The sequence below is a fragment of the Eptatretus burgeri genome, chromosome 12 (assembly GCF_056783735.1).
Source record: "Eptatretus burgeri isolate ZD-2024b chromosome 12, Ebu_testis_v1, whole genome shotgun sequence".
In the NCBI taxonomy this organism is placed as follows: Eukaryota; Metazoa; Chordata; class Myxini; order Myxiniformes; family Myxinidae; genus Eptatretus; species Eptatretus burgeri.
Genome location: NC_140972.1, coordinates 50833897 through 50859430, shown reverse-complemented (window position 1 = coordinate 50859430; position 25534 = coordinate 50833897). Strand labels below are relative to the sequence as shown.

General features: G+C 48.3%; 1 protein-coding gene across 4 annotated transcripts in view; it reads right to left on the bottom strand.

Moving 5' to 3' along the window:
• LOC147015596 (dual oxidase 1-like) overlaps window positions 1–25534 on the bottom strand; it is a 201824-nt gene that overhangs the window by 100676 nt on the left and 75614 nt on the right. For all 4 annotated transcript variants that reach the window (XM_085850503.1, XM_085850504.1, XM_085850501.1 and 1 more), the window contains exons 12-13: window positions 6362–6525; window positions 5924–6096 (exon numbers count right to left, since the gene is read on the bottom strand). In XM_085850503.1, the coding sequence (XP_085706629.1) occupies window positions 5924–6096; window positions 6362–6525 (337 nt within the window). The remainder of the gene's footprint in view (window positions 1–5923; window positions 6097–6361; window positions 6526–25534) is intronic.

The following is a 25534-nucleotide window of genomic DNA, read 5'->3' as shown; positions in this document are numbered from 1 at the left end:
TCCCAATACCTTCATTCCATGCTCCAATAACTTTATTGCTCTATAGGAGCCACAGTCCAGAGGGTCACCTTTCACCTTGTACAGAGGGACGAGGATACTCTGTTCCCAATCCACTGGAATGCGGCCTTCTTTCACCACCAGATTACAGATCTCTGTCATTCTCTTCACACCCCAACTTCCCGCTGCCTTCAACATATCTCCCACAACTCCCGTCGGCCCTCCTGCTTTTCTACTCTTCATTGCTCTTATAGCTTCCTCAACTTCCTTGTCAGTTATCTTCTATGCTGGTCCTAAAACCGGGTTACTCTCGATGTTGCTTTCCCATTCATTTTCTACATTCAACAGCCTTTCCATATATCTCTTCCATCTTCCTTTAATTCCATCTGAGTCTGCAACAATTTGTCCCACTTCATCCTTCAAGAAACTCACCCCTGTCACATCAAATCTCTCTCTCACTATCTGCTTTGCAATCCCTAATACCGCTCTCTTACCCTCCTCCGAATCCAAGCGTTCTCCAAACATTTTCCGATGGGCCTCCTGCGCCTTTGCAACCTCTTTCTTTGCAGCCTTCTTTGGCTTCCTTATAACTTTCATGTGCTGCCTCTTCTTCCACCGTACCCTTCGCCTTTTACCATTCCTTGAACTTCTTCCTCTTCTCTTCAATCGTCTTTCCAACTTCATCACCCCACCACCATGTTTCCGAGTGCCTCGGTGGTCCTTTTTCCATCCACATATCTCACCAACGGCTCCCAATAGACTATCTTTCATTGACATCCAACCACTTTCAAGCTCAACCACATCATCTTCAACCATACTCAGCCTCTCTCTTAATGCTTCCTACAGTGTCGCCTCTTTCAACCTCCACACCTTCATCCTCGGTTGGTACTTCACCCGCCGAATTCTCCGCGCACCTTTCACCCTTATATCGCAGACAACCAGGTGGTGCTGCGAAACAGTCTCCTCCCCTGGGATCACCTTTGTGTCCCGGAGGTTTCCACTATCTCGTTGACACACCATCAGGTAGTCAATGGTTGTCGTCAACCCACCTGACGTATATGTAACAAGCTTATTATCCGCTTTCTGGAATTGAGTATTACAAATCAACAAATCAGCTCCACCAGCAAACTCCAAGATCCTTTCCCCTTCTCCATTTCTCACACCATATCCATAACCCCCATGGACTCCCTCAAAACCGTCTGGACTCCTTCCCACATGTCCATTCAAGTCTCCTCCTACCACAACAATTTCATCATCTTTCACATTTTCCATCAACTTCTCCATCGCACACCAGAACATGTTCTTCGCTTCATCGCTTCGACCGACCTGCGGGGCATATCCCGAGATGACGTTCACCAAGAGCTTTCCGATCACGATTCTCACCATCATCAACCTTTCACTCACTCGAGTCACACTCACTACACTGTCTACAAACTCCTCAGAAAACATGACACCAACACCATGCACGCCTTCCGGGCACCCTTGCCACATAAACTTGTACTTCTGCCCCTGCCTACCCTTCACCATTCTCACACCATTTCCCTTCCATCGTGTCTCCTGCACACGACATATGTCCACTCTTCTTCTGACCAATGTTTCATCCACTTCTCCAGATCTCCCTGTCATTGTCCCTACATTCCATGTACCAAACCTCGGAAACTGATCTCCACGTGGGGCATCAGACGATTGGTCATCATAAATGGAAAAATCCTCCCTTGCTTTGATCGGGTTCCCCACCTTGAGTTTTAACGAGAGGGGGTGAGGACCCCCAAGGGGTACTTCGGGCTGTACCCTGCCCATCAGTTGTACTCATCATGGTTTCCTTTTGAGGCGATGTTTTTATGGCCGGATGCCCTTCCTGACGCCACCCCTTTTAGTCGCCTCTTACAACACGCAGGGATACGGTGTACCTATTCTAACTGGGGCACACACCGGGATAGTCGTCATATCAAACATATCAAAAATCAAATATCAAAATCAAAAAACGGTCTGCAGCATGAAGCACTCGCCCGGGGTGATGGAGTGCGAACCACACGGCCAGGGTGACGGAGCGCGAACCACACGGCCGTGGTGACGGAGCACGAAGCACTCGCCCGGCGTGACGGAGTGCGAATCACACAGCCGGGGTGACGGAGTGCGAACCACATGGCCGGGGTGACGGAGTGCGAACCACTCGGCCGGGGTGACGGAGCGCGAACAACACGGCCAGGGTGACGGAGTGCGAACCACTCGGCCGGGGTGACGGAGCGCGAAACACTCGCTCTGAATGACTTGGCTGGCAAAAGCGTCCGCAGTCAGTGAATGATTCACTGAGAAGGATGTGGCGTGGTACCGTTATCACTCATGCAAGTCAGGCTGTCGCTGCATACCACATAGGATCACTTTAACTTCAGAGCCAGTTTTGACGGCGCATGCAGCAGTTCATGAGATAAAATGAATTCATTCAAATTATGACGTTATCCACAAAAGAGTTGACACGAGGACAAAAGAGAACGCGATCACTCGTACGCTGCTGATGTTTGAAGTTAAACCCTACTGTACCTCCAGTGTTACCCGAGTTTGTAGTGTTACCAAAGGTAGTGTTACCCGAGCATAAATTATTGACGTCATATGTTCCAGGTGTACCCAACTCCATTAAAGCATCAGTGTTGGTTTCCTGCTGAGCTTGTTAAATCACCGGGTGAGGGCAAACACAGACTGTACCAAGTTTCTTCGGAAGTTCTGCACGGATAAAGTACACAAAGGCTTACCTTATAAATATAATTCTTTCAATATACAATTCAATTGAAAAATTAACAAAATTCAAATCGAAGATCTCACAATCCAAAGAGAACACAAAATGTCAGCTAATGCTTTTCACAGTGCAAACCAACATGAAGGAACTCCGAATACGAGGTCGATGGAGGTTTTTTTAAAAAAATTATGAATGTGGAGTGACGGAAATATAATGAAAACACCTCACACAAAAAGTTAAATATATATAAATGAAATTGCACAACATTTTCAGGAGGTGAGGCACCATCAAAGAGCTCGGTCCACCACGCCCGCCACCACGCAGCTCAGTCGATGTGGGATGTGTGTTATTGTTTTTGTGTTTTTTATATGTATCAATGTCGAAGTGAGGGGTCATATAATGGAATAACGTAGAAAAAGGGGAATGTCGTGGAAAATAAAATTTCACATTTTCAGCCAGCCAGCCACTGCCTGTTGCACCGCAAAACAACGTGGCCAACGCAGGCGAGTGACCCCCTGTTGATCGATATACAGTATTCAGTGAGGTGCGAATATTTTAGAGCACTCGCCAAGTGACTTAAGCACTCCGAAGAAACGATTGATACGAAATGGCTCCCTTAGCACCCACCTCCCAGAGATGCCCAAAATGACAAATATGTCCAAATTTGACAAATGAGCACTTTTCTCGGAGTCAGAACTGCTTGTAAGTTCGACTCTCAAGCTTTAATTTTGGAATTCTCCTTAGTTTAAGAGATACTCGTGGTGATTGCATGTGCGGAAATTCAATAAAGCAACGAACGCTGACGTCTCCGGGCGTTTATAAGCATTGCAATGTACCTTGCGATTCGTAGCTATGTTGAACAGGTATTTGATACTGTTGAGCAGGCCAAAAAACATGGCAGCTTCAGACCCCAGCATAGTTACCGAGGATATAAATCAATGAGGCTGTTAATTATCTTCAAAAGGGGTGTTTTAATTCACCCAAGCATCCAATTTTCACTCTGGCACTTCCTAGGAGTCTTGGAGTTATGGAGGACACACACACACACACACACACACACACACACACACACACACACACACACACACACACACACACACACACACACACACACACACACACGATAAATTATTCCCACACCAGGACTTTTTCACATTTTGTTGTGTTACAGCCTGAATTTAAAAAGGATTAAATTTAAATTTTTCGTCACTGATGCACACAAATAATCCCAAAATGACAAAGTGAAAATGTTTTTAGAAACTTTTACAAATGAATTAAAAATTAAAAGCTGAAACATCTTCCGTCAATAATTATTCAACCCCTTTGCACTGACACTCCAAATTGTGCTCAGGTGCATCTAATATCGTTTGATCATCCCTGAGATGTCTCTACAACTTTATTGGAGTCCATCTGTGATCAATTCAATTGATTAGAGATGATTTAGAAAGAAACACACCATACTATATAAGGTCCCACAGTTGACAGTGAATATCAGAGCAGAAACTAAGCCTGGTGTTGGCTCAGTCGTTTGGGTGGCGGCTTGAGATCCAAAAACTCCTGAGTTCAAGCTCCATTGGCCGCTGAATTAATACACCAGGGGGTTGATTCAGCCTGTCATCCTTCCGAAGTCAGTGAAATGAGTCCCAGTGTGTACTCGTAGAGGGGCACTGCATCAGCGACACTGTCCCACTTCCAAGAAATGATAGCTACCCCGGCAGCTCAGCTGCCACGAAGATGAAGAAGAAGAAGAAGAAGAAGAAGAAGAAGAAGAAGAAGAAGAAGAAGAAGAAGAAGACAAAGAAGAAGAGGAAGAGGAGGAGGAGGAGGAGGAGGACGAGGAGGACGAGGAGGAATAAGAGCAGAAACTCTTCCGTGAAATCAAATGAACTGTCCATATAACTACAAGATAGAATTGTGAGGAGGTGTAGATCTGGGGAAGGTTATAAAACAATTTCTAGAATGTTTAAAGTGCCCAAGAGCACAGTGAGCTCCATCTTTAAGAGATGGAAAGTATATGGAACTACCTAGACTCTTCCTAGCACTGGCCGTCCGACCAAACTGAGCAACTGGGGAAGAAGGACCTTGGTCAGGGAGGTGACCAATAACTCAATGACCACTGACAGAACTCAAGTTCCTTGGCTGAGATGAAAGAACAATCCAGAAAGATAACAATCTCTGCAGCACTTCACAAATCTCAGCTTTATGGGAGAGTGGCCAGATGGAAGCCGCTCCTGAGAAAAGGACACATGACAGCATGCCTGGAGTTTGCAAAAAGGCACGTGAAAGAATGAGAGCATGAGGCAAAAGAGTCTGTGGTCTAAAACGAAAATTTAACTCTTTGGCCTGAAATCAAAGCTCTACATCTGGCGGAAACCGAGCACAGCTCATGACCCAGCTAACAACGTTCCTACTGTAAAGCATGGTGGTGGCAGCATCAGGCTATTGGGGATACTTTCCTTTCAGCAGCAGGGACTGGGAGACTTGTAAGGATAGAGGAAACAATGAATGGAGGCAAATTTCGGCAAATCCAAGAGGAGAACCTCCTTCAGAGTGCAAAAGACTGACTGCGGTGAAGATTTACGTTCCAACAGGACAATGGCCGCAAGCATACAGCCAAACAAACACTGGAATGGCTTCAGAACAGGAATGTGATCGTCCTTGAGTTGCCCAACCAAAGCCAAGGCTTGAATCCCATTGAGAAACTGTCGAAAGACTTGAAGATTGCTGTTCACCGACACTCCCCATACAAGTTGACACCTTTTTAGAAAATCTGCAAGAAATAATGGGAGAAAATCCCCAAATCCAGATGTGCAAAGCTGATTCAGACATACCCAAGAAGACGTGAACCTGGAATTGCTGCTAAATGCACTTCTACAAAGTATTGACTCAGGGCGTTGAATCGTTATGGACCCAAGACATTTCAGCTTTTCATTTCTTATTAATTTGTAAAAATTTCTAAAAACATGTTTTCAGTTTGTCATCATGGGGTAGTATGGGGTATTTTGTGTCGATAAGTGACAAAAAAAATTCAATTCAATCCATATTAAAGTCAGGCTGCAACACAATAAAATGTGAGAAAAGTCAAGAGGTGTGAATACTTTTAAAGGGACTATATTTGTAAAGACATCGCTAATGCAATAGGTATAGGACAATGTAAAATGGTGCAATGAAAATAAGTGATTTTGTAAATACCCATTATTCGTGTTTTCAAACCAGAACCGATCTCCATCACGAAGTCGCTGAAACTGTTCTTGTATGATAGCAGAAAAGAGCACTCCTGGTTCTCCATCACTCTCAAGCAAACCTCCTGGCCAAAGTTCCAAGTTGGAGACATCACCGTACAACTCCTCCAGCTGTTTCACGATCTGTCATTGGCACATATAACATCAACGATGTCATACCTGATGTGATACACTCCAACTTAACCAATAGCCACGATATAGTTATCAAATAATGAGTGAGAGCTGTAAAAACATCCTTCCTGGCATGACGTTGAGGAAAGGAATCCTTTGGTAATAAATATGTTGCGCACGCTGAGTATCCTCAAGCTTAAAACTGGCTTTGCCATTCAGTCACTGTTAAAATATCAGGAATGGCATGTGATATATTTCTCTAATGGTCTAAACTTACTAGGCCATCAATGTTGTTCCGAATATCTGTCCAGCTGCTAGCTGGTTGCAGGTTCAAAGCACGACGCACACTGTTGTAACTTGGGACACCATGGTCTCTGCCACGTTGGATGTTAACAGCCATTAGATCCACTCGTGTTGATTTGAGAGGTCCATACATGCTGTCTGCATGCGGCAGAGGATAGGAAGGATGCGTGTAACCACAAAATTCATGACAATGTACATACTGTATTATATGTGCAAATTGGAGGAGGAAGCGGTGAGGTTTAAGTTGAACAAAATAAAAGACAATAAAAGGATGAAAAGCAAGAGCAGATGAACTATGGAGGAAGAGTGAAAAAAGAAAAAGGAAATTAGGAGATTTTCGGTGTGGAAAGGATGCGAGGGAAGTGAGATGTATGAAGCAAACGAGAGGAAAAGAGTAAAGGCCCAGTCACACCTTGACGTTTTAGCTAGCAATGGCAACGTATTAAAAGTATGTAAAACGCTGGCTAACGTTGAACTTTTGATGTTTTTTTTTTAAAGATTCGGACGTATTCATAACGACTTGGTCTTATGCATAACGTATGAGAAACGGACACAGAACGTTTCGTTGTGTTATAGATAACTTATACCAACGAATGCTGAACCTGTTGTCGGCCTTCACAACCTATGCCCAACGATAGTCTAACTTATGCATAGCGCGCTGCACGCATCGCCGACAATGACGTGGCGTAGGTTATGAAAATGCTGCCGCACAACGATTCAAATCATAACCGCCGCAGAAATGGAAGTGTCAACATCGCAGTCACACCTTGGCGATCTGCCCAGCGTATGCCGACCTCTGAAAAATGCGTCTAAAACGCAGGCGCACGTCGAATACGGTATGGGTAAGTTTGGTATGCGCGAATAGAACGCTAAAGTACGCTATCATACGTCGTACTAAACAGAGTACGTCTTGTAATTTTGAACATGTTGAAAATTTTACGACGTATGACACACGCTCCGCATGCGATGGGAATAAGTTGCACGCACGATATGCGATCGTTGACACACATCGACACACGTTACTTGTAAGGTGCTCATAAGTCGAAACACGTCAAGGTAATGGTTAGCGTCAGTGTTCCAGCCTGCCGGTTTTTTCTTTTTTCTTCGGTATGACGGTGTTCAGTGTACAGTGCGGTTATGATTTAAATCGTTGAGCGGCAGCCTATTAATTATATTATATTATAACCGCACTAGAAATCGAAGTGTCAAAATCACCATCATACCGAAGGAAGGAAGAAAAAAAAAAACAAAAAAAAAAACAGGGAGTCTGGAACACTGACGCTCACCATTACCTTGATGTGTTTCGACTTATGAGCACCTTACAAGTAACGTGTGGCGATGTGTGTCAACGATCGCGTAACGTGAGTACAACACGTTACTCATTGGTTAGAAATAAGTTTCGGGTATGCTAAACATTACCTCGATGTGTTTCGACTTATGAGTAACTCACAATTAACATGTGTCGACGTGTGTCAACAATCGCATGACGTGCCTACAACTAATGGCCAGCGTTATGCGGAACGTGTGAGTCATACGCTGGCATAAGTCTGAAAATTTAAAGCATGGAAAATTTGAGGACAACCGAAAAGTACAACGTTTAAAGCCAGCGTACAACGACGTATGGCAGTGTTTTTCAGCGTGCTCTCAATGTTATCAAAACTTACCCAAAACGTATTCGACGTGTACCAGCGTTTTAGACAAATTTTCCAAAAATCGGCATAAGCTTGCGAAAACGTCAAGGTGTGACTGGGCCTTTAGGGGAAATAATTCCCAACATTTCCAGGCAACATGTGGATAGCTCCTTCAGCAACCTGGAAAACATTCATTTGTGTTATCATTGAAATCATATATCCTTGAAACGTCATCCTATACTGACAAGTTAAACTGATGAGATTCAAAGGCTTGACTTAATGACATTATCCTCAAGTGTAGGTTCCTGCACATTGGAAATCTTCAATATTCCCACTTTGCCAGTTTATGCAACAGTATTGAACAACGAAGTAGCCTGAATTGATTGCCTGTGAGTCTGTTCCAAACAATCCAATTTGTGTGTTACTAGCGAACAACCCATCCGCAAACGGGTTAATTCCCCCAGAAGTGGCATATTTACCTCCACCACCGAAGATCCGATAATCACCTTCACCATCAAAGGTGAAGGAGGTTATGTTTTCATCCCTTTCTGTCTGTTTGTGTGCACGATATCTCAAAAAGTTGTGGACGGATCTGGATGAAATTTTGTAGACAGATTGGGTATGTGACAAGGATGAACTGATTAGATTTTGGTGAAGATCCGGATCCGGCTACGATAATTTTTAAAGTGATTCTTCACCATTGAAAGGGCTAAACTAATATATAGCACAATATCTCAAAAAGTTTTGGACAGATTTGGATGAAACTTGGTGGATACTGCATATGTTGGGTGTGTGGCAAGGATGAATCGATTTGATTTTGGTGAAGATCCGAATCCGGATCTGGATACGAGAATTATTTAGTTTTTAAAGTGATTCTTCACCATAGAGAGATAGGGCAAAAACGATATAGTACTGTATAGCATGATATTTCAAAAATGTATTGGGCTCGATATGTTCTCGTGGATCAGGCATTATGTGGCAGAGGTCTGTGTTCTACCGAGTGCCCTTCTAATTTTTTTAAGTGATTTTTCACCATTGAGAGAAAGGACAAAACACGATATGTACCATGGTATTTCAAAAAGTAAAGGAAAGTATTCAGATTAAACTTGGTGGACAGGTCGTGTTTGTGACAATGAAAAATTGATTCCATTTTGGTGAAGTTGTAGAGCCAGCTATGGATATGAGAATTTTAAAGTGATTTTTCACCATTGAGAACTGGGCCAAAAACGACATATAACATATGATAGCTGAAATGATGTCTCAAAACCTTATGGATATATTTGAACGAAACTTGGTGGATAGGTTGGGTGTGTGACAAGGAAAAATTGATGAGATTTTTGTGAAGATCCAGATCAGGATCCGGATAAAAAGTTTTTTTTTTGGAAACAAAGTCAAGACTCGTGGAAGAGCTAGAACGCAGAATGCATCAGGATGCAACAGAACAAAAGGAACAACAAAAAGAGGGGGAGGAAATGCCAACAGCAGAGTTGGACAAATGAGGAATGCAGGTAAGAATGAGGGGAAGGGGAAGATGCAAGGGGTGGACAAGATGGATACAGAAGCAAACTCTCAGGAATGAAAAACTTGAAATTTGGAAGAAGGTGGGCTTGTGAAAGCGGTGGGGTCAAAGGGGGTAGAAGAGATCATGATTTGAATGGGGGATAATCTGAGATGGTGAGGAACAGCTGTCTTGAAGACCTGGAGGGAAGAATGATAGCAAGAAGAATGTTGAAGTTGGTTCCATAAGCAAGAAAAAAAGATGAATGATTGAGTGCAGGTGAGCAGTGATTCTGGATTTTGGAATTTCACCAGAAAGGGGTTGATGGTGGACTGCAAGCGCCCTGCCGATTCACGGGGGTGGCGGTGGGGGAGGGGGGATGAAGCATGAAAAGAGCAGATAGTACAAGACCAGAAAGGAGGCAGTGGAAAGTGATAGGTCCATGGGCTCAGCTTCATCACAGGATATTTCAATGCTTGAAGGTCTTAGTTTCTGCAGTAGCAAGCTGAACAAGGAGAGAGGCTGGGGCGCCAGCCAGAGGGGACAGCAGTTGTCTATCAAATTGCATATGGAGTAGGTAAATAAGTGTACAGGTGTACAAATAAGTGTACAGGTAAATAAGTGTATAGGTAAATAAGTGTACAGGTGTACAAAGGAAGGACTTGCATGACGGAGGATGCCCAATCGGCAGTTGGCTTTGGAGGCCAACTTTGAGATATGTTTTGCCCAAGAAAGATCAATGGCTGATAGGAATACCCACGAGTTTGAGTGACTGAACTTCCACAAGGGGATTGTCAAGAAAGGTTGGACAAATGTTGTCAAGAGGATTTGCAAGAGCCTCAACTCTGTATGCAAAAAAAAGGTAGATGGGAGGGCTTGCCAGATGGTGTTTTCAGAGAGAAAGAAAAGGAGAGAAAAGGAAGAAAAGGATTTTTTGGGAGAAAAGGAAGCGAAAACAAAACACGTGGGTGAAAACAGAAACAAAAGCAACAATATGACTTGCTGAGACACAGACGAGTCGGCTGGACTTTAACAGGGACACGGATTTGACAAATATAGCACAAAAAGGAACAATTTAACATGGAAAAATTGGACGAAAACACAAATAGCAACACAGGGCCGAAAATATAACAATAAAACATTACGAAAACAGTTCGGAAAATTTAAATTTGATTGAGGTGGAAGGAGCAGCTGCAGATCCATCCTTCACATGGAGCAAATTTACATTGATAAATTTGGGGTCCTCACCCCACCCTGAAACTCCTGGGGATATTAATTTACTTTATCGCATAAACCATTTGAGACACACCCTGAGTACAATCACCAGGTATCACCTCAATATGTCCAGCAGTTCAGCAGTGCAGAGAAGTCAAAAAACAAACAGACATTTCTTGAAATATATATCTATGTATGTATGCATGTAAGTATGTATGTATAGTTATATACAGTATATGAAGCTGGTTGAAGCTGGTTAATATGAAACTCAATGAAGCTGGTTAATTTTGGCACATTCATAAATCTTTAGTTCACTCAATACAATACTCCAAACAAAAGAAAAAGATAAGTTTAATGCGTTGGAAATTTCACATTTTCTTGTTTGAATATATATTGTTGAGGTTTCTGCCGCGTTCGGCATGCAGACGACCGTTTTAGCCAAATCGCGGTCGCACGCCCACCGTAGGCTGCAATCCAGTCGTGGCTTTCCGGACAAACCCCGGAATCCAGTCACGGATGCCTAAAAGCATAATAAACTAGTCAATTATTCTGTCCACGCGCTACAGGGTCAATCGCCGAATTGTTGATATACCGAGAGTTTATACCTCGACGGGACTTGTACGAAAACGAGCCGCTTAAGCGTGTTCGTTCCGTGTGCGAAGCCAAGCGGTTTTAAATCGCCAAATCCCGTCGGACCACATTTACTTTTATCGGCGTTAAAAGCCAGTTAATTCTCTGAACGCACCATGGCAGTCAATGTGAGGAAATGACACGACGAGCAGGTTCACGTTCAACAATGGGGGACATTTATTTATAGTCGGCATGCAATCGATGAATGGGGATAGGGGACAAGACACGAGCAAAAACCTACAGCCGGGTATAAGAAATGCAAGGTATATACAGGCACTTATACAATTCACTACTTATTGGACTGGCGCCACGAACACACACACACACACACACACACACACACACACACACACACACACACACACACACACACACACACACACACTCACACACACACACACACACACACACACAAACATGATCGGACCAGCTGGTCTTTATTAAGACCTATCTCGGACCTGCCCGCTTCGTGCGGTCTTCGAGGACCAGGTCTCCGGGGCCTACTGGACCCCCAGCACGATCCGGATGGTCCAAGCGAGCAAAGTCGGCAGGGTGAAGGCTGGCGGGAGAAGACCCTCCATGCGCACTTTCCAGAACTCCTGCGCGACCAGAACAATAAGAGGACCAGCCACGAAGGACGACAGGAGGACCACGCCCGGAGAACCGACAAGAAGCTTGAAGCTCGAAGCTCAAAAGCTGGGAGAAGCTAGAAGAAGCTGGTAGAAGCTGGGGGAAGAAGCTCGTGTAAGCTGGTGTAAGCTCCGTTTCCATCCCTCTCTTCCCTTTTTATTTCTCCCGGGCACGCCTCGCTTCCCGAGTGACTCATCCGCTGTCGGTGGGGGCTGCCGCATTCCATTCCCCCCGCTGGCTGCTTTTATGACCATATTCGGGAAGGAATTCGGGCCGTGGATGCAGTCTGAAGACGCCCGCACTCCACCCCCCCCCCCGCGAGCGTGTGGTGGATGTCAGGAGCAGAGGGTTTGGTGGGTGGGGGCTACGCCTTTCACCTACTGAGCACACACAGAATGCCGGGAGCGGAGGGTTTGGTGGGTGGGGGCTTCACCTTTCCCCTACTGAGCACGCACAGAATGCCGGGAGCAGAGGGTTTGGTGGGTGGAGGCTTCACCTTTCCCCTACTAAGCGTGCGGGGGATGCCAGGAGCTGAGGGCTTGTGCTGTTCCGCAGCGTGTCCGCAACCAACGGGAATTTTGTGGCTGTTGCTGAAGATGGGGTTTTCCTAATACAAATCGCAGCGCCTTTATTTACCCATTAAACAAGGGAAAAGGACTATCTACAAAACACGTACTTACCGAGATAACTAATCTATAGGAACCTGAATGTCTGTGTGCTCATGGCTTCCAGATCCGCAGCAATATAGATATATATTGTTACGGATATGGAAACCATGTGCATTCAACATACAGGTCCCAAAAGTCAGTAATGTTGTTCAGTATGTGTGTAGTCAGATCCCCTTCCTTTTGTCTCGTGGGAGAATGAAAGGCTTGCATTACGATTTCTTTTAGTTCAATCTTTACATCCAACGAACCCTCCAACGAACAACCAACACCCATTCTATTCCCCATCACGATCCACTACCCACCTTCTGTCTACAAGCTCTCTGACTTGCCAAGGCAGGGTCTTGCAGCCGTTCCTAGCCAGTTCCACCAACGTTCCTTCCACAAACGTTGTAATAGTGGGGCAACTTAGCTAAATAGAGCATAACAACTGTGCATTTTGTGAGGAAAGCACCAAATTTGGCACACTAGTAGCCTATCATATTGTTGCGGATTCGCGCCCGCCGGCGTGCGAGCGGCCACGTAACTCGAATCGCGGCACGTCGCCCACCGGACGGACAATCCCGTCGTGACCCTCTCGGACTAACGCCGGGAACTAGTCACGGGTGGGCCTTTCGGCCTCACCACGATCGTGCCAATCGCCCCCCCGCGTGGGATAGGGTTGTTCGCCAAATTCGACCTACCTAAGTATCCACACGGAGGGTAGACCGGGCGATCACAACTCACCGCAGGTCGACTTCGGACACGGGCCACTTTAAGAGACCCGTTCCGTACTATCGGGATAACCGAGCGGTGTTATCGTCAACCTCGACGGTTCCGATTAATTATATATCAGGCGTATTTAGCCCCTACCAACCCTTTACGTGAAGTAAGATGGAGATTCAATTAGAGAAAAGACGAAGCAAAACGGGAAAAACAGTTCAACATAAAGCACATTTATTCCGCGGCAAACGGAAAGCACACATATACAATTATGCACCAAAAGCAAATGTAAAAGTAACACGACAATTCTGCACAAAAAGCAAATGCAACAAGAGATACACAATGCAGATCTACTACCGACTACGCGAGCACACGGCAACACTTACACAGTTTTACTTCACAGACGGCGCCGACAACACATATACTCCAAAGCAAAAGAAAAAGGGGCCACCCTCAACGACAAGGGGGCAGACGGGCCTGGGGCCGAGACCGCGTCGAGCCTACCCGTCTGGTGATGAGCCACAAAATGGCGGCGGCGCCCCGACTCCGCGGGCTTCGCTGGCACTGCCTGGAATGGGGTGGGAACAGGGCCCCCTTCTCACACTATCTCAGCGCGGGGGGAAACAGGGGGGGGTTGTTGATGCTCGGGGGAAAGAGGATATCTGGCTGGCTTGGGTCCCGCGACGAGCGACTCCACCGCGACCTCGACCGCGTTCCCGGCCTCCCCTCTCCGCAGCTCCCCGACTCTGACACGAGCGCAGACCTCCACAAAGCTTCTTGGCTTCTCCAGACTCTCCGGACCCCGACAGACACTCTCTCGACTGATTTCGCCGCCGCCACAACTCTCCAACTCTTCCCCGATTCGCCCCGCGCTCGGCGCTTTATAGTGTGACAGGAGAAACCATATGCAGATTTTTGGATCAGGATCGGCTCGGGGGCGGAGCCACGCTCGCCCATTGGACAGAGGAAAAGTGGGTGTGAATCATTCCTGATCCTCGAATCTGCATATATCGATTATACTCCGACGCGCCTGGAGGCGGGGCCAAATCGCCCCACGCTCGCTGATAGGACGGAACAGAAGTGGGCGTGAATCATTCTTGATCCGATTTCTCGGAAAGGCCGCTTTTTGCACCCACTGCTCGGTGTGCGCCCTGTGCGAGTCCAGGATCGGTGCCCACAAGCGACGCGGGAATGGCGGTGATGCGATGGTTGCGAGAGCGAGATGTGACGGTAAAGGTCGTGGCTGTTGGCGTTGTTGTTGTGAAGCGGCGTTGCGGTTGGTGGTTGTTGTGTGATGGCTGTTGAGACGTGGTTGGCTCAAAATAAAGATAGAACAGAAAAACGGCTATCTTGAAGGGTCGCAGCCCGAATGAATGACATTTATTCCCTCTAAACAACGGGTTTGGGCTAACTACACATATACTTACAGAGATATCTCACCTACGGGACCTGAATGGTGGTTTGCGAATTTCGTCAACCACAACACTACCCCTTCCCCTTTTTACAGACTCGTCCCGAGTCGTCAAATGTTCGTGTGCCATCATGTGTAGTTCTCCCCTAGTACATTTTACCTACGGATCCCTGAGTGCGACATTCATGGTATTCGTGTCCCCAAAATAAATAACCTGAGGGCTGAGTAACTACCTAAACAAACTCACTCACACGGACGACTAAAATAAAATTGCCGGCGCTAAGACATACATGTCTTATCCAAAGTGACACATCCAAAGTCACCACTCATATTTACAGTACATCTTAACCTTAACTTACAAATTTTACACTAAACCATGGCCCAGGATCAATGGACTCTGCAAAAAGAAAGCAGTTAGCAGGGAGCCAGGCTGCTCGCACGAAGTCTCTGGCTCAAACAATGCAGGTGACAGGGAACGTGGCCGGCTGCTCACACGCAGTCCAAGGCCTTCCCTTTTGAAATGAACCCAGTGAACCACAACGGTGCATGGGCTGCACAAACGCAGTCTCCGTGCCAGCTCAAGTGGCACACGCAATGAACACAACGAATGGATGGATGAATGGATGAATGGATGGACGCAAACACGGTGCACGGGCCGCCACTGCAGGCCCGTGTTGTAGCTGCCAAGGGGGCAGTTCTTGCAGCTTGCAAACTGTTGCTTTGATCCTGGCGCACATGGAAATGAACAGGGGGGGGCAAAGCAAAATTGAACGGGGGCTGGTGAACAGGGGCAGTGGGCATGGCAGAGGCGAGCAGGCAACACAGCCTGCAGAATAAGGCCGCTGCAGGCAAACACAGCCGGCAGACGAACTGGCCGGCACAGGCCTTGCAGTAAACAGCTGCAGACGATCCGGCTGGTACAGGCCTTGCAGCACAGCAGCTGCAGCCGATCCAGCCGGCACAGGCCTTGCAGCAAAACAACAGCTGCCGATGAAGCTGGCCAGCCTTCGCCGTTCAGTGGAGGTTGGTGGAGGAAGTGCGGTGGTGCTGGCCACTCGGAAGGCGGGCTCGGACCTACTCTACGGTCTCCCTCCCAACCTATCGCCTTTGCCTGTCACTGTCTATACCCACTCCCTTAATTTGTCAAACCCCAATTTAGCCCCAACTTATTTTTTTCTTTTTACTTCCCCACTATAAATCGTCCCCTAACCCCCTGTACTGTCCTTGTTCAGCTAACCTATCCTGTCACCTAGCCTACTCCCAACCCCTACGTTCCCTTCCCGGAGGGGAACAAGGGAGAGCTAGCGTCCTGTGTCGAGGCCCAACGAAGCCTCAGAATGGCCTCCCCAGACTTCAGCGATCTATAACACAAAGTGGGTCCAGCGGCCTACAACGAGAGCGAGGGGATGGATGGTGCGGAGGGGTACACTTCCTATTCTACCCTATCCATTTAACTGTTAAACTACCCCGGGGCTTTCAACAAGCGCCTCTCGCTTAAACTATTGGTTCTATAAACCCAGATTCCCGTCACCTGTGTTGGTGTCCTCACAATTTCGGGCCTCGCCCCCCCAATTTTATTTCCGTGCCCTCACACCGTCTCATGGCTGGGACGCGTGGCTCCCTTTGGCAGGCACTACCCTCTGCCGATTCCCCTACGATGGCACCCCCGGGCACTACACTGCCTCCGAGCCTACCAGCTCCCTAAACACCGGGGAGTGCCCCCATGGCACCTCCCCTGAAACGCACACGTGGCAGGCTGGCTTCCCAGGCCCCTTTCCGAGGGTCAGCCGCGCCCACAACACTGCCCACGCGGCTAATGGCGCCCCGGGCCCCCGCACCAAGCGGGCGCACCCGTGCCCACTACGCTATCCCGGCCCCCCATGGGCCCTTGGCCTACTACGGCCGACTAGCCTGGTGCCCGGGGTACCCACTCAGCGATACTCATCTTTCGCAGCCACGCTCCCAGCCCGTCAACAGGGCTCCTGCACCCCTCCAAACGGGTTTCGAGCCTACACTCCCACCAACAACAAAACAACCTCCATTTTTGTTATTTTGACTAACCCAGCTAACTCACTCTACACTGACCCCGGGGTCCCTTGGGCGGGAGTCACTCCTCCCCCCAATCACTCATCGCACCATGCAGTCCCCATTCGCTCCATACACACAGACCCGCTGGCCTCACTCACTCACCAAGCACATGCTTCCACTTCACTCACCAACAACTCTTCAACACACTCACCGCTGAACTCTGCCATCCTTCTAACTACATCCCCTAACTAACTCGTGCTCCCACGTCGTCCCTTAAACTACAGCACATTCCATTTAACACTACGTCGCTAAACTATTTCAACTCTACACATCCAAAGGCTGTCACTGTCTCCAATTAATCCCATTAATCAATATCCCAACCTAAATCTCGCTACAATCCCTCTAACTAATCCATTCCACGGGCCCCAAGAGGACTTACCCCTGCCCCATGGAGCCGGTCTAGCTATGCTAACCCTTCCCCCTAACTAGTTTCATCCTGTGCCCAGGTAAGGGGGTCTTCCACCCCTTGCCCGGGAATCCTGTGCACCCGAAAGTGAGGCTTGCTTTTTCCTTTCTAATTGCGCAGCACCAGCGCGGTAACTCACAGCTCGCGCACTTTGCACCTGCCCGTGACGTCATGCAGCTGCACGTGTACCTCGTCCCTCCTTGGACGGTACCATCCGGCAGGGATACCCCTCCTGCCGGATTCCAACCCCACGTGCAGCCATGACGTCACCGTGCGCATAAAAAAAACACAAGCCCCACGTCTCAAGGGGTTCCCCACGCGAACACATGTGCTTTGCCCGTTGGAGCTTAACACACACACGCCCGCGTGGAGAACCCATCCGGTCCAAATCCATAATCCTGCCTAAACTTTGTCCGTCGCGGGATCGGCAACATTCACCGCGCTCGTTTCCGGACCGGGACTTCACTCTCGTAAGCGAGCACGTGGGGGCCTCGTGAGTTTGACAGCACGAACCTCGCGCTCGCTGCTGGGTGAACCTGGCACGGTCCCCGAAACAGCTACAGCCGCTACCCGGCTTTTGTCCCTCACATGTCGCCGTCGTCGTCGCCATTCAACCCACGCACACCTGCGTGTTACGACGCTCATACCCCATTCTATTACATTCACCTCGGGAGACGCGGCTGCATGTTCACACATGCCGACCGACATCTCCCTCACATACCGCTCTCTCACACACTCGGTCTCCCTTGCACTCGGCCGTTCACTCACGCATGCCTCATCCACACACCGTGCCTCACTCACACACGCGGGGGCACTCACCCGCGGTGTTTCATTCACACACGGCGCGCTGGGAAGCACGCTCCTCGGCACACTTGCCACCACACCACTCACACACGGGGTCGCTTCCACACACTGGGTCTTTGTCACCCACTCGGTCGCTCTCACACACGCCCTTGCACCCGCGCTATGCGTGCGTTGCAGCACGCATTTCGCCACACTCGTGAACACACACCTCGACACCACACACACCGGGACAACCACACTGGGGATTCGTGTCCCCACAAGGGTCTCCGGGGCCTCTATACCCCCCAAGCTCTCCGTGCACCTGTCCACAGCACTCCTCCCCTCGACCTCGCAAAGCACGACCGAACCCACCTGGTCGTGACTCGCCTCAAGGGGGCATACTCCCTCCCCTCGTTCCTGGAGGAGGCCATCCCGCTGCTCGCACTGGGTCTCCACCCAGTCCACGAGCTCACCCCCATTATCCTCCACTACCTCCGTGTGTGTGTGTGCGTCTATATCCCCATCTTCATCGTGTAGTCTTCCCTCTATCGTTCCCATCTCCCGTGTCTCTGCCAACTCAGTCACCTCTTCCCTTGTTATCTCCCTTGTCTCAACTATTATTTCCGTCTCTTCCCTTGTTATCTCCCTCATGCACGTCTCCGTCACCCCAATTAGTTTTTCCCTCTCGGTCACCGTCACTTTTTCCGTCACGACCCTCGCCCAACACGTCTCCCGAATTACTTTGTCACCCGCCTCCACCGCGGGCCTGACAGCCGTTGCACTCCCTCCCAGCTCGTTCGCTCCCACACGTGGCGTCGCCATTTTAAGCTCCCTGGTCACTGCCTTCATGCCCGCCTGCAGGCTTCGGCCCATGTTCTGCGTCTCACCCCGCAGCTCTTTCATTTCTTCCTTCATTCCTTGCGCATTTGTTTCCATATTAGTTTTCATTCCGTTCATTTGCTTGTTCATGTTCGCATTCATTTGTTGCGCATCCACATTCATCTTTGCCAGCATGGTGAATAGCTGGGTCATGTCGGGTGCGTTTGGGTGAGCCGTTTCGGCAGGGATCGGGGAAGGGCTTTGGTGGAGAGGGGGAGGGGAGGTGTCATACACCGCGGCCGCCGCCGCACCTATTTCAGGCTCTGGGTTCAGTTGGGGGAGTTCGTGTTCCTGCACAACCAACATTTCCTGCACGGGGTTTTCATCCTGGACCATGGATTCTACACATTCTAAATCCATTTCTAATACCCCCGGCTCCCGCTCAGCTTGAGACGCCATCTTATTTCTCGTAAAGGGTTAATTTGAATCGCTCGTAATTTGGAGGGAATCGGGGGTCACTCCTCTCACCCCTGGACCGATTCCCGTGAATTTAGCTGGAGACAGGAGAGCCCGTTTTCCCGCTCTCCGATACCAGTGCCGCGAGGAGGGGGATGAGTTTGTGTCCCACGACCTGACACCAATGTTGCGGATTCGCGCCCGCCGGCGTGCGAGCGGCCACGTAACTCGAATCGCGGCACGTCGCCCACCGGACGGACAATCCCGTCGTGACCCTCTCGGACTAACGCCGGGAACTAGTCACGGGTGGGCCTTTCGGCCTCACCACGATCGTGTCAATCGCCCCCCCCCCCCGCGTGGGATAGGGTTGTTCGCCAAATTCGACCTACCTAAGTACCCACACGGAGGGTAGACCGGGCGATCGCACCTCGCCGCAGGTCGACTTTGGACACGGGCCACTTTAAGCGACCCGTTCCGTACTATCGGGATAACCGAGCGCTGTTATCGTCAACCTCGACGGTTCCGATTAATTATCAGGCGTATTTAGCCCCTACCAACCCTCTACGTGAAGTAAGATGGAGATTCAATTAGAGAAAAGACGAAGCGAAACGGGAAAAACAGTTCAACATAAAGCACATTTATTCCGCGGCAAACGGAAAGCACACATATACAATTATGCACCAAAAGCAAATGTAAAAGTAACACGACAATTCTGCACAAAAAGCAAATGCAACAAGAGATACACAATGCAGATCGACTACCGACTACGCGAGCACACGGCAACACTTACACAGTTTTACTTCACAGACGGCGCCGACAACACATATACTCCAAAGCAAAAGAAAAAGGGGCCACCCTCAACGACAAGGGGGCAGACGGGCCTGGGGCCGAGACCGCGTCGAGCCTACCCGTCTGGTGATGAGCCGCAAAATGGCGGCGGCGCCCCGACTCCGCGGGCCTCGCTGGCACTGCCTGGAATGGGGTGGGAACGGGGCCCCCTTCTCACACTATCTCAGCGCGGGGGGAAACAGGGGGGGTTGTTGATGCTCGGGGGAAAGAGGATATCTGGCTGGCTTGGGTCCCGCGACGAGCGACTCCACCGCGACCTCGACCGCGTTCCCGGCCTCCCCTCTCCGCAGCTCCCCGACTCTGACACGAGCGCAGACCTCCACAAAGCTTCTTGGCTTCTCCAGACTCTCCGGACCCCGACAGACACTCTCTCGACTGATTTCGCCACCGCCACAACTCTCCAACTCTTCCCCGATTCGCCCCGCGCTCGGCGCTTTATAGTGCGACAGGAGAAACCATATGCAGATTTTTGGATCAGGATCGGCTCGGGGGCGGAGCCACGCTCGCCCATTGGACAGAGGAAAAGTGGGCGTGAATCATTCCTGATCCTCGAATCTGCATATATCGATTATACTCCGACGCGCCTGGAGGCGGGGCCAAATCGCCCCACACTCGCTGATAGGACGGAACAGAAGTGGGCGTGAATCGTTCTTGATCCGATTTCTCGGAAAGGCCACTTTTTGCACCCACTGCTCGATGCGCGCCCTGTGCGAGTCCAGGATCGGTGCCCACAAGCGGCGCGGGAATGGCGGTGATGCGATGGTTGCGAGAGCGAGATGTGACGGTAAAGGTCGTGGCTGTTGGCGTTGTTGTTGTGAAGCGGCGTTGCGGTTGGTGGTTGTTGTGTGATGGCTGTTGAGACGTGGTTGGCTCAAAATAAAGATAGAACAGAAAAACGGCTATCTTGAAGGGTCACAGCCCGAATGAATGACATTTATTCCCTCTAAACAACGGGTTTGGGCTAATTACACATATACTTACAGAGATATCTCACCGACGGGACCTGAATGGTGGTTTGCGAATTTCGTCAACCACAACAATATAATGAACAGATTTGGATATTGGGCCATCTCAAAAAAATTTTATGGCAGTGGAAAATGGCTGCCACAGCCATCAGCGGCTGAATTTGAGATGGCCCAATACCCAAATCTGTTCATAATATGATAGGCGACTTGTGTCTCAAATTTTGTGCTTTTCTCACAAAATGCACAATTGTTATGCTAAGTTGCCCCACTATAACTCTTGCACAACGGCCTGTGCAACATTGATACTGTTACTCATCAAGTATGAACCCGTGTGGAAGACTGGCTGAGGTTTCCCGGCAGGGGGCGTTGCAGCGTTGATACTGTTACTCGTCGAGTGTGGGCCCGCGTGGAGGAATGGCTGGGGTTTCCCGGCAGGGGAAAGGCCCCGCCCCGGAAAGGTGGGCCGTAGGACCTGTCCAATCAGAGTCGGAAAGCGAGGTGTGTTGACCAAGGCCCCTCCCCACTGAGGGAGGTCCATAAATTCCTGAGCATTCTCTGAGGCAGATGGTCTTTTTGAGGTCTTGGTGGTCTTTTCGAGGTCTTGGGTGGTCTTTTTGAGGTCTTGGAGAGTCTTTTAAAAGTTATTTTGAAGAGTTTTTGCTGGGCGTCTAGGCGGCGAACGTGTCTCTGCTGGCCCTCTACGAGGAAGGGAAGAGCGACCCCGACCCCCCTCCGTGAACCCCGGCCATTCACCACCCAAGCTCCACCACGAACCTCGAGTCCCACACGTGCGACTGGGGACCAAACCAGTGACCATTGTCAGGTGCCACATCACGGCGCATGCCCTTCCTCCGATGGTCAGGTACACCACTGAACTCTGGCCCCCAGCTTGTCTCTCTCCACGGCTGTGAGGGTCCAATAAAGATTCTGGGTTTCTTTTCATTTTGTGTGTGTCTGTGTGTGGGCCCATCTTGTAAGTAGAACTGAATAAGTGTTTTTGGATCATTGTAACTATTTCTTGCACATTCGCGTTAAGTCTTGCTTTGTGTCTTCATTTACTGCAAATAAACCTTGTTAGAAATGTTCCCAGTTCGTTTCTGTCCCTTTTTGGATTGGTCCAGCATGGTTCGGATCTGAGTTTAGGTGGAGTTTTATCCCCGATAATCCGTTAATTCCAACCGGCACGGCTTTGGCAGTTTCCGCTCTGCTGCACCAGAACCGGAGTTGGTAGTCGGTCATTGGAACTCCACTGCAGTCGCGAGAGTGACCCGGTTCGAGCAAGACGTGCCGAGGGCATGGTCTCCCCAGTAGTCGAAATCGCGCAGTTAATTCGGTAAATGGGTTAGAGACAAATAGACCCTACGCTACGTGGTTGAAATATTGGCGGCCACGGTCGGTTAAACGACCCACTGGCTCGCGGAGTTATCTGAGCGACGGACTACAATTCCGAGGAGTCTGGTGGAAACGACGCAAACCTCCCCCACCTCGTGCTTGTTCTCGCCACCGATCCCCGGCCTAAAACAATATATATATATATATATATGAAGGAGGGACCATAGCTTTGCTTTCAGAAAGTAAGTAGGTATATAGGTTTTGTTAAAAGACTCGTTAATTCTTAGAAGGATCATATTTCACTCCAGATTTCGACACTTACATCGTCGGAAGGATATCCGATCCTCAAAGCCAAAATAATATTTTGATGATATACTTTATTTAGTCCGTGAGAGTTGATCGTGGAAAGTTGCATCATGTCATGAATGAAATCCCTCCTAGCTCCTTATTTAAAATCTATAGCATGTACAAAAGTGATTTACCCAGCGAATCGTCGCGATAATGAACAGGCATTCAATAATACGAGTGTGGAAAATGAAAAAAAAAACACCTATCGTGAAGAAATCATTGCGGCTTGTTCCAAGTCAGGCATGGACAGGCCAAAAAACATGGTGGTTTCAGACCCCAGCGAGGTTACATGGGATACGCCTTAAGACCATATTGAGAGCGGTGACCGAGGAAGTGCCTGGTAAAGGATATAGTTAAATAAGGCCGTTAATTATCTGCAAAAGGGGTTTTAATTAACCCAAACACCCAATTTTCATTCATGCACTTGCATAGAGTGTTCTTCGTTTGCATGCAAAGTTTCAGGCTGCTCGGTTTTATGGTTTTGGAGTCATGGAGGAGACACTGACATTTATTAGTCTACGTGTGTACACATATATATATATATATATATATATATATATATATATATATATATATATATATATATATATATATATATATATATATATTTCCATATAATCATTCGAATCACTGAGTCCAAAGGAAGCTTGAGGTAACCTTACAGTGGAGGTCCCACATGGGATCTTTGCTGATTTTAAATATTCAGACCATGTGAAATCAGAATCTGAATGATGACAAGCTGGAATGCTTGAGTGCTTTTCAGAAATCACTGGTTTCTATGGTAACCATCTCAGCTGGCTGAGCATTCGTGAGTAAACAGAATTGTGATATTGCATCGACGAGTTCCTGTATTTCAATCATCAAAATGTCGATTCCTTTGTTTTCTGATGTCGGGAATTCATTGAAACCATATTTTTGGCGCGTCGAGGGTTTCACCCCGACCTGGACGGATGGCCAGACAGTTCTCAATTGGAGCCCCACAGCCACGATTCTCGAAGGTTCATGGCGCACACGAAAGGAATGGTGGTAAATGATGAAGGCACACGGGTTGTACTCAACCCACAACAGAAGCACGGACACAAGCAAATTAAATTAAATGGATAATTTAATGACGGTAATTAAATATGTACAATGACAATAATTCAAATTATAATAATGAAAGACAAACGTGAGGTAATCCAAATCTAATTTTAGGCACCTCCGCATGCAGACACACACACACAGACAAGGGGTCATGTAAAACAAAGAAAATAAGAAATCCTTTTTCATTCCTTCACTTAACTGAGTCCAGGCGATCTTTTTGCTGAGGCAATGTGCTCGGGCTGCGTCGTCGCCATGCCCCCAAAAAATGGCGCCGAGCAATTCGTGAGGAAATATTCGACATCAGGGCTCCCAGACCGCGGCGTCACTTCTTCGTCGACCGCGCTTGCCGATCCCGCTCTCTCCGTACTCTTGCCGAGACGTGCTCTGGTTTCTCTGATTGCCTCCCTCACAAACTCCACTCGTGCATTCGCTCCTTGTGACGAGCTGCTTCCCCATCCTCTCTGATCGCCTGCCTCCTATGCCACTTCTTCTTCATCTGACTAATATGGCCTCTGGCTACCGAACCAACAAAACCAACAACTTCTTCACTTCTCCCTGTTCACGTCACACCCATCAGTCATCAGCCATGGGGGTGTGACTTTGCTCGCCGTCACCTTTGGAGGTGGGACTTCTTGCCGACTTGGTCATGTTATAAAAACGCAATTCTTCCATTGCTGGTTTGCAATACAAAAACAAAGGGAAAAATCACAGGGGGGCAATTACCTACAGGGGAATTATCTCCAATTCCGATCTAATGAACACCGCACCACCCCCGTGTGGTGACAGGTAACACAAGCACAGTTTCCCAACTTGGTTTACATCGAGATGTCTCCGACATGTCCACGGGCCAAGCAACTCTATACAATCCTATCTTTCTTATTAAATTCTGTTATGATGATATGCTAGGTGGTCATATTTTGGACCATTAGTTGTGTGTTAATCAGCTGTCGGGATTCTAACCTTGCTTGTAATTGTGTATTATTCAAACCTTGCTTTAAAATGTTGCTTTAAATGTATCATGCTGTTTTCACTATGTCTTTGATAACCCTTTATGGCTCTGCAGCTGCACAACAGCATGTCCTTGGGAAAACTGTGTATGCTGATATCCCACACATTCCTGTTCTTAGTCATCACCAGAGTTTCGCCTTTGCTATCAGCAGGTGCCAGTGTAGGGGTGTGGGAGTCTTAGAAAGTTATTAGTTGCAAGATGAACTGTTGGGTTGCGAATCTGAGGATTGACTGATTCAACTTCCCTGAGGGCCCCGAGGGAGGGGGGAAAGAAGCCCACTGCCGCATTTATTTCTTTATTTCTTTATCCCTTAGCACACACTTATAGTCCACACCCAGTTCTGCTTTTGTGTGATTATATAAACAACTGTTTTGAAGTAAGAATCTCAATGTGGCACGGGGGCACCTGACTGAAGGGCCTTTGGGCTGCATTCCGCATGCGTAGTGCCATCTTCTGAAATAAATCGTATCATTCGAGAACCCTCATTCGACTCTGTCATTACTCGGCCGAGTGAAGAGTCATAACAAATTCCTCCATCTTCTACCCAACAAACATAACAAGCAGTCATAGACTGGTATCGTCAACTTGACCTCTGACCTTGTCTAATAAAAGCTGTCTCCAGAGAAG